An 18994-nucleotide genomic window follows, 5' to 3' on the forward strand; every position below is an offset into this window, starting at 1 on the left:
GAGCATGCTCCGGGAGCAAAACCCCTCGTGTGTATCGGCCTTTAGTCTCCGCGAGGGAAATAGCAGTTTGGGATGGAGCACTGGATATCGGGTATCAGTCTGCTTCTTGTCAGGAATGAACGTCATGAGTACTCTGGTTATAAAGCTGTGTTATTAACTGACATGCTTCTTGAGGCAATAAAAACTGTCAAGTAAGGCAATGTTCACGCTTTACCCAGTGGTGGATCCAGACCTTCAGATTAGGCGGGGGGGGTGGGGGAGGGGGCAGGTCATCCAGACCCTGAGATGAGGAGGGGGGCGGCCTTAAAAAATTTTTTTCCGCCCATCGGGCCTCAGTTTAGTCCAAAAATAAGGGGAAGCCGGCCCCCAGGCCCCTCCCCTGGATCCGCCGCTGATACCGGAAAGCTTTTGGTATCAAGAAAGGCTTTTGGGTATAGTATGAACACTATCATGTGTGACTCTACACTTTAGAGATGACGGCGTGAAAAAGCTTTGTTCCGTTACAGAAATGGCGCTGAAATCACTGTTCTTATGTGTGAACAGAAGCCAGGTGTGCGGTTTTCGTGACGGCGCAAAAGCCTTTTCACTATATCCGTACTGACCGTACATCTCCATGTTCGTCAAGTAATGGCAGGAAGCCTAGTGAGGCAATACACTGAGGTCAACGGATCAAGCTCATTAAAAGAAGTAAACACAAGCTTTCAACGCCACCTTTTTTAACAAAAAAAAAAAAAACTTCCAGCGAAAGGAACAAAAGAAAAAAACTATGCTATTTAAGACTCTTTATCTAGAACACCTTTTTTAAATGCCGACTAAATCTATCTTAATCTGTAATATTCCCGCCAAAACAAATGGTTGGTTTCCAAGCCTTCTCGGGTCAACAGGAAGGGGTTTTTAATTGACGAAAGTGGAAAGTGACAAAATACCAGAAAAGGAAGTTGTAGGTCCGTTTCTCCAGTAACAAAGGAAAACGAACTACGAATTTCGTTTTCCAGTGCAATGCAAACACGAAACAAAAAAGGAAAGTCATATCCGTTTTCGCGCCGATATATACGAAAACGGAATGCGAATTAAGAACCTAGAGAGAAGAGCGCAGCATATTTCTGTTAAAGGAACTCTCAAACAGATTTGCTTTTCAACGCGATGTTCCACAGGGTTCATGCTTTACGCTTAGTTATACTAGCAAGCTGTTTGAGGTCCTTCGTTCGCACCTCCCTTCTGCGTATGCCTATGCTGATGACACGCAGTTACATATGTCATTCAGACTACCGTGTATTAGGCGCTTTATGAGCCATAGCGAGGCGAACGGATCGGCAGCCTTTTTGTGCGAAGCGCGAGACAAGCGCGAATCACGAGTCGAGGGAAGGAGAAATATATAGCGCGTTACCAGTCTGTTGTTCTAGCTCCTCCCACCTTCACTAAATAAACGTCGTCTTCTGGCAATTGGTTAAATGGTGACGCGTTGTTCTGGCGAGATTCTGGCACATAGACATTAATAGCAAAACAGCAAAGAGAAAAGCGACTTCAGGTTTCCCACTTGTTTCATCAAGTCGCTTTTCTCTTTGCTATTTTCGTTATTAATGTCTATATTTTAATCCGGATTACCTTATGCAGGCCCTAACAGGTAGCCCAAACATCACAAGACCAGCGATCAATTCCCCAACCTCCACAGACGTCTGATCTTGTCCTGATTGTCATCGAATATGCGTTTCTCTCCAACAAAAAGTTTCCTTTTTTGGTTCTTATTTGTAACAAAAGAGATTTTAATCTCAGGTAAGGAGACACTTTCCGCCTCAGTTTCCAGAACTTTTTCCTGCTTCGAATATCATTATTTGTTAACTGTGCATTGTTTATATTGTCTTTAAGCTAAACTTTTGTTCCTTTACGTTCCTATGTGATGCCAATTTGAAGGCTTAAAGGAATTATAGCACTAAGAAAATGAATTATTTATTCCTTAATTCAATTTTAACAAGACAAAAGGCTACAAGTTGTGTCAACGAATATGCATTTCTCTACAGCAAACTGCGCATGTTCTGGTACTGTCACAATGTGTGTTATTGAGCTCCACAGAATAGGAGTTAAATTTTGAGTCATAAATTTCTATATGTTTCCTCTCTTTTCCTTCAAACTTTAAAAGCCATTTGTTAACAAGTTTTCCTTTTTGAGGATAAAACTTGTCTCTCAGGTTGCCATCTGTATCGACACGCACATACTTCAGTAGAGACTTGAAAAATGTCGAAGGTTAACAAAAACAAAACAAACCAAAATATCTTGTGACTGAAGGCTATGTTTTCTGCTTTATATGCCACTGCAAAATATTTTACCATAATTATTATGCTCCATGATTATCAAAGCTCCACAATAGCAGTATGTTGTTTGCTGAGTTTTTAAGAAAAAGAAGAGATTTGTATTAAAACAAGGTCAACCCCATCCACCGCATCCACTCAAAGGCTAGGATGCTGAGCCCGCAACTGTAAAATCTATTTGACGGGAAGTTAATTTTACATTTCCGTTAAATCCTTATGGATTCTGAGAAATTAAGAAAAAAAAAAGAATCTCGGAATAACTATACAGGGGTCTCTTCACGTTTCAGTTGATCTCATTATTCAACAGGGGATGGTCAGCGATTTGTTTCTACACCAGATAAACCCACTAAGGTTTTCATAGGCGGCAACGTTTCTTTGGTTTGGCGTTACTATAAGCCTTCCCATCTTACTCTCATCAAGGTAGCATTTGGCTACTGGAAAAGCCCGGGCTACGTTTATCCTAGAATGATAGCAGTGAACGGAACAACCAACACTCCAACAGTGACGGCAGGTTACGAGTCAGCAATTATTTGGGCGGGAAACCTTACAAATTCCCTCGCAGCGTTTGTTTTGCATGATATTCAGCCAACAGACAGAACTGTGGATTTTGGAATACATTTGGAGTTTGGATATCGATATAACCCATTAAGAGACTCAGTGCAGGTTAAAGTCGAACAAAAACGTAAGTAAAATATTGCATGCTAGCCTGCAAATACAGCCGCCTCTCATCCCCGCCGCCGCTTGGGACTCGCGTTTCGGCGTTTTGCGAGAGAGTGAAAAAACGTCGCCAGCTACAGTGAGCGATGACAGGCGGCTAAAAAATCTCAGGTCATAGTTGTACGTTTATGCGTCCTTGACTCTCTTAAAACGCACGTTATTAATTGTTATTAACGGGCCATTACTATCCTTCAGACCGAAACAGAAGCAGCAACGATCGAAATGCGAAACCTCGGCTGTTAAAAACGAACCGGGCCATTCAGAGCGGATCACCTGCCTTTGAAGTGTAAATAGTCGACCTCATCGACTGATGACGACTAAGCAGTAGTAAGGCCAGCAGTAGACACGTCGAGATCTACATTAAAAGTGACTAAATGTTGCGGCCTATGCAAGCTAGCCTGTTCCAGGTGATCACATTATAGGGGCGGCGCAAAGGGAACAAAGGAATGTAAGCAGGAAAAAAAATAGGCATTGTCATGAGTAGCGAGTCGGCGTTTTTAACAAAAACAAAACTATTTCGAAATGTCATGGTTTGGTGATGCTACAGTAAGAGATGTAGGTAAACAAATCAATCATGAATACTGTCCCAGAAAAAGAGAAACGAGAGAGGTCGGCCATAAAAACCGAATGAACATTCTTAATGTTAAGAGGAACAAAATTTAGGTGTTTCTAGTACGTGACAAGCGTCGAGGAAGATATTCTGTGTTTTCACTCACGTGCCCAGCATCTATGCAAATTTATTGGAACAAAAGAAAGCGTTTACATAAGAAAAGAGTTCAACTGCCACAGGATTGGTTTGGGACACCATGGCCATGGTGGACATGGCCGCCGTTTTATTGTTTCGGGACACAAATATGGCCGCCATGACGTCATGTGAAAACACACAATAGCAATGCTAGTTGGTTTCTGCTTAAACCATTAGACTCCTCGTTCTCGTAACTGTTGACCTACAGAAAAATCGAACTGATAATCTAATAACTGTCAAGTATAGGCAATGGAAAACTGTAATAATCTATTTGTTAAATGCATAATGATTATAATTAGGACTGAGTGAGAATACGTCACTCACTGATTACACCTACTTTGATTTTTTTTTAAATTTAATTTACGTGCTCTGTGTATCAAACAGGTGATCGCCAGAGATTTATTTCTACGCCAGATAAACCAACTAAAGTCTTCATCGGCGGTAATGTTTCTTTGGTTTGGCGGTACTATAAACCTGCCCATCTTGCTCTCATCTACGTAGCTTTTGGCTACTGGAAAAGCCCGGGTTACGTTTATCCAAGAATGATCATCATTAATGGGACAACCAACATCCCCCAAGTGACGGCAGGTTATGAGACAGCAATAAGCTGGGCGGGAAACCCAGAAACCTCTCTCGCAGCGTTTGTTGTGTATAATATTCAGCCAACCGACGCAAGTGTGGTTTTTGGAATACATTTGGAGTTTGGTTATAAGTATAATCCACTTACGGACTTAGTGCAGATCAAAGTGGAGAAAGATGGTTGGTACAATACTGTATGACAATGCAAAATGCATGCACTTATATATAATCAATATTTATACTGAGTTACTACTAGATGTGGGTACAATAACGTAATACCACTAATAATAAGGGCAAGTCAAAATACAAACTAGTATACCCTCAGCTACACTACACACCAAAGAGCAAAGATAGTGTACAATAATGGCAATACCATTGGATATTTGTCCTGGATTTTGGCGTTTTCTGTTTACTATACAGTAGAATACAAAGGTGATAACAAAAACGCATTACTCTTGAGAGCGAAATGGACAAGATAAGGATCGATCGCCAATTAAACACTCTGTGTACAGTACTCAATCTTGAAGTTGTGGAAGTTCTCGTTTTATCACATAAGTAGTCTAAAGCCAACAATTTAGCCCAGGGGCTAAAGGGGCCATTACTAAGGTAGAATAATTTCACTCATGGACGTATATATTAGCCCTTTGCAACTTATCAGTTTTCTCAGTTATCCGTTAACTGGTACGGTATTGTAATCATTGAAACCTCAAATTCGTGGCTAAAACAAATGCTTTGATTATAGATCTTGAAAAAAACAGTATGGAGGACAAAAAGGGTAAGTTATAATATGACATTTTTAGCATTGCCACGCTGGGCAATGGAGCCTGCGCCCTGTTCGAAGCGCTTTCGTGAACAAATCTCATTTATTTCGTTTCGTTTGATTATCTTCAGGTAAAGCAATTAACAATTATTGGACGAGGTTGAGCAAAATATCGTGATTTGTCTGTGGCGAGCAGATCAATTATTTGCCAAAGCCGAAGGCTGAGACAAATTATTGATCTGCGAGACTCTGACAGGTCACGATATTTTGCGATAACCGAGTTCAGTAATCGTTTTATCATTCGATCACCTCGGGAAGCGAAGCGATCTGCCATTTTCACGCAAGAGCGATCGCAAGAAGGAGAAGAGCACGGTTTCCTTTACGCATATGTAGAATATTATTTGCAGCCAAACACAGTTGGACGGCATTGCGCATGAGCAGACCATTATTTGTAGGCAGTTATTTGCAGGTCACGTGTTGGGCTCTCGGCCAATGAAAAGAAAGAAAAATTTGCTTCGAATAATAAATTCATTTATCTGTAAGTTTTGAACTGCGTCGCTTTACTGCGGTGACGACCGGTTCCATTTGTCCACATGCAGCCTTAAGATTCAAAGGTCACTGTTCACTCTTCTTGCCTTCTTGTATGAGCACGCTCAGCAACGGCTCTAATGTGCGCGTACAACTAAAAGCTGGAGTTTCACTATTGTACATCAGATGACTAAAGGGTTTTAATGTAGTTTGGATATAACAAAAATGGTGACGATTGGAGTTTTTTGTGGTGATTCGTCCTGAATTAAGTTAGTGCATTTTAAGGAGACTGTTGTCACATTTATATTGGTCTCAGACCTGTCTTTGCGTTGTTTCAGTTTACCGTGCAAGTGACGGAAATGACGTGACCAACTCCACCAACGATCGTGGCGTTATATCCCGTAAAGTGTCACTTAACTGAACCCGACTCAGTAGTGAGATGCCAAGCGGCAGTGAAGCTGGGGAGCTCAGTTATTTCGTCGCAAATTTGAAATGACTATGACTCATGTTTCAATTTAAAATCATAATTGTCACCAAATTTCGTCGCAGCTCTCGGAAGACCTCACGGTATTGATTGGGATGACAAGATACAAAAAAGTTAACAATGGAAAAGGCCTAGATACAAATATCTCGAAAAATCGCCTAAATATGTTTCCGGAAATTCCCGATTTTTCCCCTAAATATCTCGAATTTTTTTCTTTAAATATCTCGAAAACGTTCTAATCATCTTAAACATCTAATATCTGGCTTTATTTTATAAATATTACAGTAAAAACACAAAAAAATAGCCGGTCATCTCAAAAGGCAACACAAATTTAAGCCATTTTGTTGAACTTATAAATGGAGAATGTTGCTTAATCTGATTACAACAGGCCCATATGTGGAGATTTGTTTGAATTTCTGTCACTGAAATGCCCATGCCATAAGCATTGAAGTAGCTTAATAGAAAAAACATGATTTCAGTCCTTTTTTCGTAACAAAATTCTAAATATCACAATTTTTTCCTAAATATCTTAAAATCTTCTAAATATATTTTAAAATATCCGGATGTTTGTATCTAGGGCTACAATGGAACCTAACCCCGGAAAACAAAAGAACTGCAATTCCAATAGAGTTCAAGTGAAATTAGGGGTTCAGAAGAGCTGCAAGACGACTGAACTGTGTGAGCACTAGCACATGCTTTGCATGTTCCATGATGGTCTGCTTCTCCTTTTACTGTATCAATTTGTTAGCCCTTGAATGAAATGTATAGATTGAGATATAGTCTCTTGAAACAAGCGAATTTCCGAAGAGCAAAAACAATTATATATTGTTATGCTTCTAAGAACAAGGGATATAATGATTTGAGAACATCAACGAAACAAAAAATGTTAATCAGTGAAAAAGACTGTTCTTATTGACGTGTGTTTTCTGACCTGACTGGTTTTCTTGTGTTAAATCATTAATTAATAACTCATTCATTTAATTTTAAAATTTGTTTCAGAAACCGTGACAGCTACTTCTGCATTTACACTTAATTTTACACATTACCGGGTACACTTTATTAAACACTAATATACAAAGCCCCACCCGAAAATAATCTACTGTGTGGCACGAAATTTTTGCGGGTTCTAATTTTGCGATTTTTGCGATTTTTTCAGCGATCCGCAAAAATAAGTTCCCGCAAATAAAAATTACCGCAAGCAGTTTTCCCACGAAAATTTACTCCAGAGTTAACATTCTCTTACTAGCTTGAATTCGCTACACAAAAATGCAGTATACTACGAAATCGTGTCTGTTGAATCACAACTTGTCTCTTTCATTCAGAAACAAAACGGTATACAATGAAAGACTGTTGTTTAAAATTAAAATATGTATTTCTATTGCGCATACTCAATAAAAACGAAAATATTATCAATGTTGGGCACTGGGTACTTTCTGAAAACTGAAAAAATTAATTCCCAGCAAGAAAAACAAATCTGTCCTAATCACTTAAATTAGTTCCCGCAAAACACAACAAATCGCCAATCCGCAAAAATAAACTGCCGCTGACATTTCGTGCCACACGGTGACTAGTCGAGACGAACAACAGAAAACAACATGCAAGTTTTAGACTCTTATTTTAATTAAATAATGTTTAATGACGGTATATTGTATTTCAAAGATATTTGGCAATAACTGGTCTTCTATGTTCAATACGCTCAATGAAAGGACATTGGTTATTTTGTTGAAAAACCTCCTTAGTATGAAAAGCAAATTTTCAGGAGGGGTATTTCAAAGTTTTGTACCGGAACTAGCGAAAGAGAGGAGTTGTTCGTTAACCCGTTGCCGTCAGCTAATTTTTAGGGGAAAACCGCATTTTGGACCAAGACAGGACGTTTTGGACCAAATCTTCCCTTTTGAACCGTTTTCTGGCTAGGTAGCAATGGAGTGGAATGGCTAAAGATTTCCAATACTAAAGACAAAAATTTTTGCTAATTGGATCTAATATATTTTAAGCAGCTTTTTTTGTTTTTCGCGCTTGCGCAAAAGGCAAAATTTGGATTTTGTCGAATCAATTTCGATCTTTATTCTTCTCTTCTTTTCCCTTTGGCTTTGTTTTTAGAGCTTGTACTTTTGGCTGGCTTTCTTTTCAAGAAAGGGACAAATTTAATTATAGTTCAAAGAGTAGTACTGTAGGTAAAAAAAAAGGAAGGGAAGGGAAGTTTTTTTCCCCAAATGTTATATGTTTTTTGTCTGTAACTCTGTTAGGATTGGTCAAAATGTGCTAAATGAGGTGCTGGTGGAAAGATCTATCCTCACTGATACTGCTAATTACAGTGCTATACCTAAATAGCTTAAATGGAAAGCTTAATGGGTCCAGGAAGGATAATATGCATAGGTTCATAAGGACCAAAAAAACAACCAAAGCGGACTTCAGAGTTAAGCCTTTGGGAATAAGTTGCAAGATTCCGCATTCTTGTCTTTGTTAGTTTTTTTTTTTTTTTACTCTTCTGTTTACCTAGGCGGTGTCCAAGGATTATTTTTTTTAGGTAATTATTGGTATTTTGATATCAGGGCGTTGCCCTGCATGGCTGACCATATCAGGACCTGGTCGCACTTGCACTTCTTGTTTAACGTAAAATATCCTCGCAGCTGTCTACACCGTACATGTACGTTATCACTGGCTTCCCAAACTCGGTACATAAATTACCGAAAGATTTTGTAGTTTTTCTCATTACGATTGATTTATAGACCTCGTATGAGACATTCAATATATTTTTCACAAAGTGAACTTTTAGTTTCAAATGTAGAAACATAATAAATAGTCATTTACCAGAAGTTGCCGCTTTGTTGTGCATTTTACCCCTTTGGACTCAAAGGCAGTATTTTATGGGTTTGGGGACTCGTTATTCGAATGCCTCAAAATACACTTTGTCCGAAGCCAAACACCCCCAACTCCCCCACCCCTCAATTTTTTTATTTCTTTCAACTCTTGGGAATATGCAGTCCTCCCAGTAGAATTTGAAAACAATAGTTAACGCAAATATTGGGGGCAAACAGAGTGCTTTAGAAATAATTTTGCTAAAAACAAATCAGCTAAACAAATGGCCTTTCCTGAGGGAGGGTTTTGACAGTTGCATTATTGTCAAGGAAGTTTTTAGAATATGAGAGAAATTTGAAGTCACTTTCGGAAACACCCTCAGCAACCAAAAGGGGAACACGGATGACAACCCGGAACAGCTCATAGTAAGTCATTAACAAGTGAGTAAAACTGTCCCAAACAGAAAGCAGAAAGAATATTACATATACTAGAGATTAGTTTAATTACGTTTGTCATTTTACAGATCGCCAGGATTTTCGTTGTGCTTCGAGGGTATTCCAGATTGTTTGGATTAGCAATCTTCCAAAATCTTCGACATGTGCATGAGATTATGCCGAAAATAGGCACTTGGTTGATATCCTTGCAAATGTAACACTGGCACAATTGGTATTAATACTTTTCTTAAAAAGGTCAAGTGAGATTTTTTTCAGTCGCCTTTCTAAAACGCCCTTATCACCTGACAGTATAATACTACCTGTTTTTCTAAGAACTGCAGAGAGGCAGTTGACAAAAGCACTCCGAGTAAAGGTGCAACAAATCCCTTTATTTGTTAATGGTATCGAAGAATATGCACGTTTCTGCCGGGCGAGATATTTTCCTTCTATTTCTCCTTTTAACTAAGGAGCTTTTAACTTCAGGTAGGTCATGCTTCCTCTATAACCACTGCTCTACTATTGCTAAAAACATGGCTAATTAGCCAAGTTTATCTTATGGTGTAGGGTTTCATTATTGTCTTCTCGTCTGATCGAAATCTCTGTAAATTAGGTAGGATAGGGAATGTTACGGCCGCATATCTCGTCAAATTGTTTACTGTTTAGTTCTTTGTTTAGTTTTGCCCATTCCTGTCACATTCTTTTCAGCTGTCGCAATAGAGTACCAAAGTGTTACGTCATAGAAAATTAAATTTGCGAAATTATGGGATTTGTAGCATATTCTGAAAGAACAACATTCAAGAGGCCTGCTGGCCAAAAACCAACACTGTGGGGCAAATTGTTTCTGAGATATTAGCCAAGTTATGCTTTGATGACTCCATACAAGTCCTTCTAAATTTGACTTGAGTCTAAACGTTTAGACACAAGTCCGGCAAATTTAGGAGTTGTAAAATGTCCATTTATCAGTTGTTTAAAGTATTTCGGAAAGGAAAACGGAGCGAATATCCAAAAGCTTCTTATTACAATTCGTCGGTCTTCCAGTTTTGACGAAATTTCGCCAAGAGGACACCGAAATTTCCGGTTTGACTCAGCGAAAGTTCGTGGGTACCACAACGAAAATTCGTTGCGAATTTTCATCGAATTCTCACAAGAAAAAGGGACCGTGAATTCGAAAGTTCCGGCTTTCATTTCTTTTGCACGATACTGTATACACGTTTCAATTGAAATTGCTTCGGTGAAGAATGATGCATGATCCATGTTTGATAGCCCACGGGTGCGTTATGGGAGCAATTTTAGTAAATTACATGCCCACGACGAGCCTAGAAATCTAGGCAGTAAACGCCAGTGACCCTTTCCAGTGCTACGTCAGCAGAACGTTAATATAAAGCATTTCAAAACACTGAAATCTAAAGGTCTTTAGCAGTTGCCGCTTTTTAAGACGACAGTGATTTAAGTTTAAATTTGCCCAACCATTTGCGCCTTCTCAAAGGTTATCAACACCTGCCAACAAGTTTTTTAAAAGGTACATGGTCTCCATAATTCCAATGAACACTTCCCGCTACAAAAGGGACCATACTGCACTGAAGTCTATGAAACATGGATCATACATCATGGATCATGTTTCACGGGAGCAACCTTGATTGAAATAGGTATATATAAAGAAAGAAACCCACGAGACAAGGATGCCACTGAAGAGATCTTGTGGCATGGATAATGTGATGCTCGATTTTCTGCAACGATTTGTCCCTGGAAAGTACGGCCAACAAAATCAACCAAATAGGCACTTAATGTAAAGGAAAAGAGGCCAATGAAATCATAATATGTTGGACTAAAGCTAATCTATTTTGTATTCGATGCCTTTTAATCGTGTAGAGATTGCATTTTTATTTATACCTTTCGAACTATTTAGGCCAACCTCGTTCCACAGTCCTCCCCTACTCGGCGAAAAGACCCTGGGAACGAGGTTGCTATTGAGGCTGGAACGAGAGAAAATGTTACTGCACATGCCAGAAGTTGACCTCTGACCCGAATTTCACACAAGAGAATCTGTAAAGAGCGGAACGAACTCTTTAATGTATAGATTTAGCCAGGGCTAAAAGCGACGCTCTGGTTAATACACTTAAAAACAAAAAATCAAATCGTGTAATGCTGAACAGCGACGGCAATAACAACGGCATCAAAATTAATAGATCCAATTAGCAAATAGAACAATTTGCACGTTTCTAGCCGTTGTTTCAGGCACGACTACAATGCCGTTTTGCGCGACTAAAACGTGAAACTTCCCTAGTTACACATTAATATTATGGAAGAATTTTCGTATGTGCTCGCCAAAAATTTTGTTGCTTTTGTTCCTGTTTGCTTATATTTTTTCACTGCCGCTCATTTTCACCTTGCTGACCGCTCCTTGCTGACCACTACCGTTTCTTATTTTCTCACCGCCGCTATGAAATTTTCATGTCTTTCTTCCAACGAAACTGGCTCCGTTGTTTTCAATCACTCGCACGAGCCCTTTCTCTGTTACTCACGTGAGTGTATTTTAAAAAATATCGCCGAAAAAGACTCGACTTTGTTGTTGACCATGCGATTTCTTGCCAAATAAACCTAGAGTTACATATGGGTTGCCATACCTGTTGATTAAGTTATTTTTATTGGTGTGCCTGTGGTGCGGACAGGCAGGCGGTCGGGCGGACGGTCGCGTGACTACCAAAATTTCTCCGATGCATTGGTAACCAAATCTTTTTACCAATGGTGCTCAGCTGCGCGCGCTTCGTGGAAGCGCGCGCGATCAAGAGCTACGCTATTAAGTCTCCAGGCGGCTGAGCGAGCAAACAAAATCGCGAGAAGTCTTTGTGCCGTAAGCCAACTAATATAAAGATAAGACAAATGAAAAAAATAATGTCGCTACAATGTGATAGTTTTTTTAAGAATAAACAGATGATGTTCGTGCGTGTACATAATTGGTACTGTCCCTTCAGGGCTGTTTTAACTTTTTCTATTTTCTATCCAACAGCCGATCGTCAGAGATTTATTTCTACACCAGATAAGCCGACTAAGGCTTTCATCGGCAGCAACGTTTCTTTGGTTTGGCGTTACTATCAGCCAGCCCATATTAGTCTCATCAAAGTTGTATTTGGCTACTGGAAAAGCCCAGGCTACGTTTTTCCTAGAGTGATGACCATTAATGGCACAACCAACATTCCCGAAGTGATGACAGGTTATAAATATGACATAAGTTGGGCGGGAAACCTGACAGATTACCTTGCAGCGTTCGTTGTGTGTAATATTCAACCAGTCAACGTAAGATTGGAATTTGGGATACATTTAGAGTTCGGATACAGGCATAACCCGCTAAGGGACTCAGTGCGGATTAAGGTCGAGAAAAAACGTGAGTAATGATGACTTTAAGATCGGACAGTTCATTGTCTGACAATTATTTGACCTCAGTGTCACCTTGTATGCTTTAGAAATACAAAAGAAAAATAAATGATCCATTTCATACATCATTAACAAAACTCTCTCGTTATACCAGGGTTTCCAAATAAATTGCATTGTTAATCTCAGAGTCGGAAGCATTGTGAAATTTGAGGGCACAGGCATTTTAATTTTTTCATGGTAATTATGATATCAGTATCTGTTTGCTTTGTTTCCTTTTCTTTTTTCTTAAGCCGTTGCTGACTTCCCAAGAATCATGAACATTACTAAACCACCTCTCCTAAAACTAGGAACTAATCTAACTCTCAGTTGTGTTGCCAATGGGTTATCTCTACTGAATGTCACATGGCACAGGGGTGGAAAGGTCATGAGTTACCACCATGGTAACCGTACTTCAAAGGCGGTGTTTAAGTTGTACAACATAACAAGTGAAGACTGGGGAGAATACGTGTGCGTCGCCAGAAACTTAGACGGAGAGGATACCAAAACCGTTTTTCTCAGAAGTAAGTTGTTTTGTTTTGTTAGTATACATGTAAAATAATGGTCTCTACCTGAATTTTCAAAAACTAGATTAGCAGAATTTCCACAATTTCTCTCAAATTCCCTTATCTGACTTGGCTTTTTTTACTGTTTGTTTGTTACTCCCTTTTTTATCGTTGTTATTGATTTTAAACCCATTTACCCAGTTTGACGTTTAGCAGAGGGCACCAACTTATGTAGCATCGACGGGATATTCAATCCCACGTGTGGTCCCCATTTTGGAGGCGTATTCGCAACTATTATAAAAACCTGGCGCAAAGAAGGTCACCAAGGCAATTCATGGGGACGAGGATATTAATCATCAGCCTGGCAAGAGATCTGGGAGCTAAATTAAGACTGGTCAATTTTTGCGCTGCGAGGGCATGAACAAAATTTCGTATGTCCTAGAGATGCAACTTTCTGAATTATTTCATGCTTAAATTTAGCAATTTCCTTCTGGCACATAAACCTAACAACTAGATGTTTTTTTTTTTCAATGCATCCGATACTTTTGTCCATGTCCAATAATAAATCGTGACTACCCTTATCTAAAAGCAATAAAGGACAACTTTTTACTTTTCAACTGAGCTGTTTGTCTCTGTAAAAACCACTAGGAACACGAAGAAACCTTGCCTTATAAGAGTCCAAATCAAACAAGAAAGCAAATATAAACAAACGTTGATCCATGTAACGAAAGGGCTATCCCGCAGCAGGATTAAACAATTTCAAAATCTAAATAATTTAACTGATCATGAATTGCATAAAAAGGCAAAAAATATGGCATTGCATGACTTTTTAATTTAAAGAGTGAGCTTACAGAGTACGCCTTTTCACAATTTTTCTTTTACCTTTAAAGAATTCCGCTAAAAAGAAAACGGGAAAAAAAGAGTTAAAGCATTTTTTTGCCCCGAGGGTTTTCTTTGTACTTTTGTGTGGACTCTGGAAAGACTTCTAAAGTATATGACACTACTTCAATCTATACCGCTAATTTCGTCAGCAAATGTTCTATCGCAAGCTTTTCCGCATAAGAAATTTTCTCTATACACGTGCAACCACCTCACCAAAATAATATTTTATCGTCTGCGACTAATTTTCTCTTTCATGACCAGTTCTCCCTGCCAGCCCAGTGATTCTAAATGGAAACAAGATAGTGCGTAATGTCATCTTTTCCCTGCGGTGGTCGCCGGTCTACAGCGATGGTAACTTACTGATGTTGTATACGGTTTGGTTCCAAGTCTTCAAAGTAGTAAATAAAAGTATGACTACCAAGGAATTCTGGTTACGGGAAAACATTACTGGGTTTGTGTACGTCAAAGAACTAGCCGTTGATACGTGGTATATGTTCGCAGTAACAGCTTGGAACAAATGGGGCGAGAGTGAATTGGAGAAAGACAAAACATTGATCATATTGACGAATTTCACGGACGGATTCACACAGCAAACGGAGAGGACAACAAATCCACTTGGTATGAACGACTGTTAATTAATTAGAAAAAAGAGTAGTCCCTCTAAATAACTGATAAAATGAATTCCTATTCAACATGTTTTTCCTGACGAGAGTAGAATCGTTGAAGTCGCGACGAAGAATCGTTGAAGTCGAGGATAAGGTGAGTATTCAATTCAGTGAGTTTCATTGAGCCAAATCAAAGGCACCACGCTCTTTGCCCCACAACGCACAGAAAAATGATGGCGAACTGCCGAAATTCAAACAACTGTAACCTGGGAAAGGCGCGCAAAAGTTATTAAGAGGGATTAAAGTGGGGCTTAATTCTATTAACTATTTGCAATCACTTCCAAAGCGCAAAAATATTTCAACTTCAGCTGCCTTCAATACGATCTTAACAACTTAACTGAAATTTAATTCTAGTAGTATATAAATTCATTGGCTGATGTCTGCATGATGGCTTATTTCATCTATTTGTTTTCAGCTACAACAAAGCCACTGAACAGGATGTCAATACCACCAATCTCTAGGGGCAAAAAGGAAGATAAAAATAGAAAAAATTCCATCTCTGTGGAGACGTTTATTCCGCTCACCATCCCAGTTTCTCTAGTAGTATTATGTGCAGTTGGGTTGGTTTGTTATTTTAAGCGAAACAATTGTGTCCGCAAAAATCCAAGACGGAAAGGTGAGTAACTGACAGAGATGATTTCTTCCAACAGACTATTTTTGGTCCTTTCCTAATTTCTACAAGAGGTTTGCAGATTTCTTTGCAACTTTACCGTGTGACGCATGTCACCAATTTAGTTTGTAATGGAAACACCAATCAACAAAAAAATCTCCTCCTTTGGCTAAAACCACTGCTATTTGTTGACACGTGATATAAAGAAGAGAAGATAAAGAAAAAAATTATCAATTTTTAAGTGGCCATGTTAGGGCTGTCTAGTTCATTTTCTCATGCTAATTACATGACTGTCCTTATTCGCTATGGAACTTGACTCAAAAATGGGAGGTCGTGGTTCGATCCCCAGGGCCGGACCAATACCCAGGTTCTTAAACAACTGACAAATGTATAGGTACAAGCCTTTCCCAGCTATAATTGGCTACGTACAGGTAAAATGGCGGTCCTCAAATAGTATTTTCGTGCCTATTTAGCATTAGACTGTTTGCAGTCCGCCTTTTTCTCTTAAAATCCGTCTAGTTCTTAACTCAGCCAGCCCGATTGTAAACCACGACGTTATGTTACAATAAGGGATCGTTTATCGCGGCTCACGTTCTTGGGTTTCGCGTGCAGTAACTTTGCAAAAAAAAAATAAGAGCCTGCTCGCAGTCTAATATAGCACTCAAATAAAGAGCGTTTTACCATGGTTGATCGGCCAACTTTGTTCGACAACGTGCAAGTACAGAGGATGTACATGTATAGCTGCCATACTAATATGCGATAATTTCCATTTTGCTAATGCGGACTGTTCCTTATATATGTGAATACTTTGGTTATAAAATAAAATAAACTTGTTGAAGCTCACCGAATCCAAAAAATTGTCCCCGAATATCAAAATTTAAAGAACTTAAATTCTAGAATCAAAAAAATAAATGAATAAATAAAAAATTTAAAAAATTAAAAAAATTAAAAAAAATTCTAGAATCAAGTCTCACTTAAAAAGTTGCCATTGTTTAAACAAGGCACCTGTCCATAAGAAAAAAAAAACAAGTAAACAAAATAATCATCTAAAGAGTTCCACAATTTGACTGTCTTAATGTCTTTTTTATTATGACAGGGCGACAAGAATGGTATGTATTTGAAGTGGTGATTTCCTTTCTTTCTTGTGATACATATTATTATCTTCTTTCTTGCTATTGCTATTCCTTAACAACTTCAAAACCGTTCAGACACGTAGTAATCCTTTATGACAGAATTGCCCACACGTGGGCTACTATAATTTAGCACTGTTTTAAAATCTAGCCGATAACCATATAATTTTATTTGTTACAGTAACGATTCATGATATTTATTCCATTACTTATGTTTTCCACTTGGAAAAGCCGACAAATTCTAATGGCATCATATATAATTATTTGCAGGATGACAAGAGTATCTTTTGCATCTCATTTGGATCTCACTTCTGAGCCGGTATAGTGATTTCTTATTTTCCATCGAAATAGATGGAAAGATCTCACCCCTCAACCTTATACATTTTAGGATTTTCGTAATATGAATAAAAAAATTATATTTTAGTACATTACTTTTGCGTCTTCTACAAGCCAACTGAAGATTTTACACAATATAACCTGTATTAACCTGTTAACTGGTTTCAATACCGTGCACACCGTGCAAGAACTGGGGATTTTAACACGATTCAACTAGCATTCACAATACTATTCACATTTTCTTTCTACACAGAGCCTTTCCCCAACAGCAGAGTTAAAAATTAAGAGAGAGAAATAAGTTACTTAACGTCTCTGCTGATAGTACGGTAGATTTACGAAAAGGGGGCCTGCTCAACTGCTTTTTACACTGAGAAATTTTACATCTACACTTTACACACCGGAAACACTGTATATGGCGTTTCGCTCTCAGATTGTTGCTAGGTTTGAAAAAAACAAAATGGCACACCATACAACACCATATCACACCACAACCCTGAAATTGCGTAATTAGATATATGGGTTTCTTGTAGGCTCAAGACGCAGAGGATAGAGATCACTCAGTGATACTATCAGGGTCATCACGTTTTATCCAAGAATCAACATCAGCATCAGCAACAAACATGGAAGAGCCCTGCTTTCAACCCACCTCTGGAGAATCAATTTTGCTTACGCCTTTCATTTCTGGGCTGAGCTCTGGAACACATGCCCAGACGAGCCGAGAGCAGCCAGCTTCACTGAATATACTTTCTTCTGGCACAGGTGGTGAAATCAGTAATCGAGATGTTGTTTCTGTAATGAGCAGTGATACCCTTGAAGAACATAACATCAACATGGAGACTAACTGCATCGGCGCAGCAATCGAGAAAAGCCAGGGAAAATTCAGTTTTAGTCAACAAGTTTGGAATCCAAAGTTTCAACAAGTATTGGATTCCCAAGGTTACCTTCAGCCAGTGGATGGTGATAGTGTCACCAATTCCAGGACGAAGTTAACAAAAATGGCAAGAAAAGAAACCAAAACATCACAGTGCAAAGGCACAGTGGATATTTCTTTTTCTTCCATAGGAAGTGAGGTCACTAATCCAGATGTTACTTCTGTAATGAACAGTGATAGCCTTGAAGAACGTAACAACAACATGGTCACTAACCGCACTGGCGCCGCAATCGAAAAAAGCCAGAGAAAATTATATTTTAGTCAGCAAGTTGAAAATCCAACGTTTCAACAAATGTTAGATTCTCAAGGTTACCTTCAGCCAGTAGACGGCGATAGTGTGACCAATTCCAGGACGAAGTTAACAAAAATGGCAAGAAAAGAAACCAAAACATCACAATGCAAAGAGACCTCGATTGATGACCCTCCCTTACCATTTGCAAGTGGGATAGAAATAGGCTGTCGGCAAAGCGTAATTCCTCGAACTCGTAACCAATCATTTCCAATCGATCCTAAGAAAAAAGCTGCCCCTAGAGCGAGAGACTATCAGAATGAACGACTTCCAGTCACTACATATAAGAATGCAGTAATCCAAGGCTCCACGTATCATCCCACTCCCATTGGCGAGTCTCAATATGCACACATTTACTGCAACGCTAACTGGGAAATCCCACATGACCATCTTATGTTGAAAAAGAAAATTGGTGGTGGGTCGTTTGGTCAGGTGTGGAAAGGAAAGGTATTTGACATCACTGGTGCCGGAGAGCGGTCAGTTGTGGCTGTCAAGATGTTGAAAGGTAAGATTATTACAAGTATAATTAAGTGTTTAAGGGCCTGGAAGACCTAAAAAGACTTGTTCCGAGCCAGCCCACGGGCAAAAGTTTATATCAAGCAAACGTAAGAAACCTTTTCTACTGAAATGCTGATCTATGGAAATCAAAGTCCAAAAACATTCAAGATAACGTCATTATGTCACATGTAGTGCTTTATAAGGAACCGAACAGTCTCTGGAAATGGTCTATCCCTTTAGGGTTAACATCTTTATCATGAGGAGATATGCACCTAAAAACCCAGAAGTTGTCAGCAGAAAATTCTTATTTTTTGGTCGTCTTTGACATACTGTGTGATCTTGGCAGGCGCATATGTATTGAGCATGCGTACTTAGGGAGTAATGTGT

At 39.0% G+C, this 18994-nt stretch overlaps 2 protein-coding genes across 2 annotated transcripts; both read left to right on the forward strand.

Moving 5' to 3' along the window:
- Positions 1 to 1624: 1624 nt before the first annotated feature.
- On the forward strand, positions 1625 to 4548 carry LOC140948404 (uncharacterized). Its single transcript, XM_073397640.1, has 3 exons — positions 1625 to 1773; positions 2614 to 2988; positions 4153 to 4548. Exons 1-3 carry the CDS (start codon positions 1704 to 1706, stop codon positions 4545 to 4547), a joined length of 840 nt encoding a protein of 279 aa, XP_073253741.1. The 5' UTR covers positions 1625 to 1703; the 3' UTR covers position 4548.
- A 5152-nt stretch (positions 4549 to 9700) lies between these two features.
- On the forward strand, positions 9701 to 18757 carry LOC140948880 (uncharacterized). Its single transcript, XM_073398147.1, has 8 exons — positions 9701 to 9835; positions 12360 to 12734; positions 13015 to 13284; positions 14410 to 14766; positions 15229 to 15429; positions 16520 to 16532; positions 16824 to 16872; positions 17420 to 18757. The coding sequence occupies exons 1-8, from the start codon at positions 9751 to 9753 to the stop codon at positions 18662 to 18664; spliced, it is 2595 nt and encodes an 864-aa protein (XP_073254248.1). The 5' UTR covers positions 9701 to 9750; the 3' UTR covers positions 18665 to 18757.
- Positions 18758 to 18994: the final 237 nt, after the last annotated feature.

Source organism: Porites lutea, chromosome 9 (genome assembly GCF_958299795.1).
Source record: "Porites lutea chromosome 9, jaPorLute2.1, whole genome shotgun sequence".
In the NCBI taxonomy this organism is placed as follows: Eukaryota; Metazoa; Cnidaria; class Anthozoa; order Scleractinia; family Poritidae; genus Porites; species Porites lutea.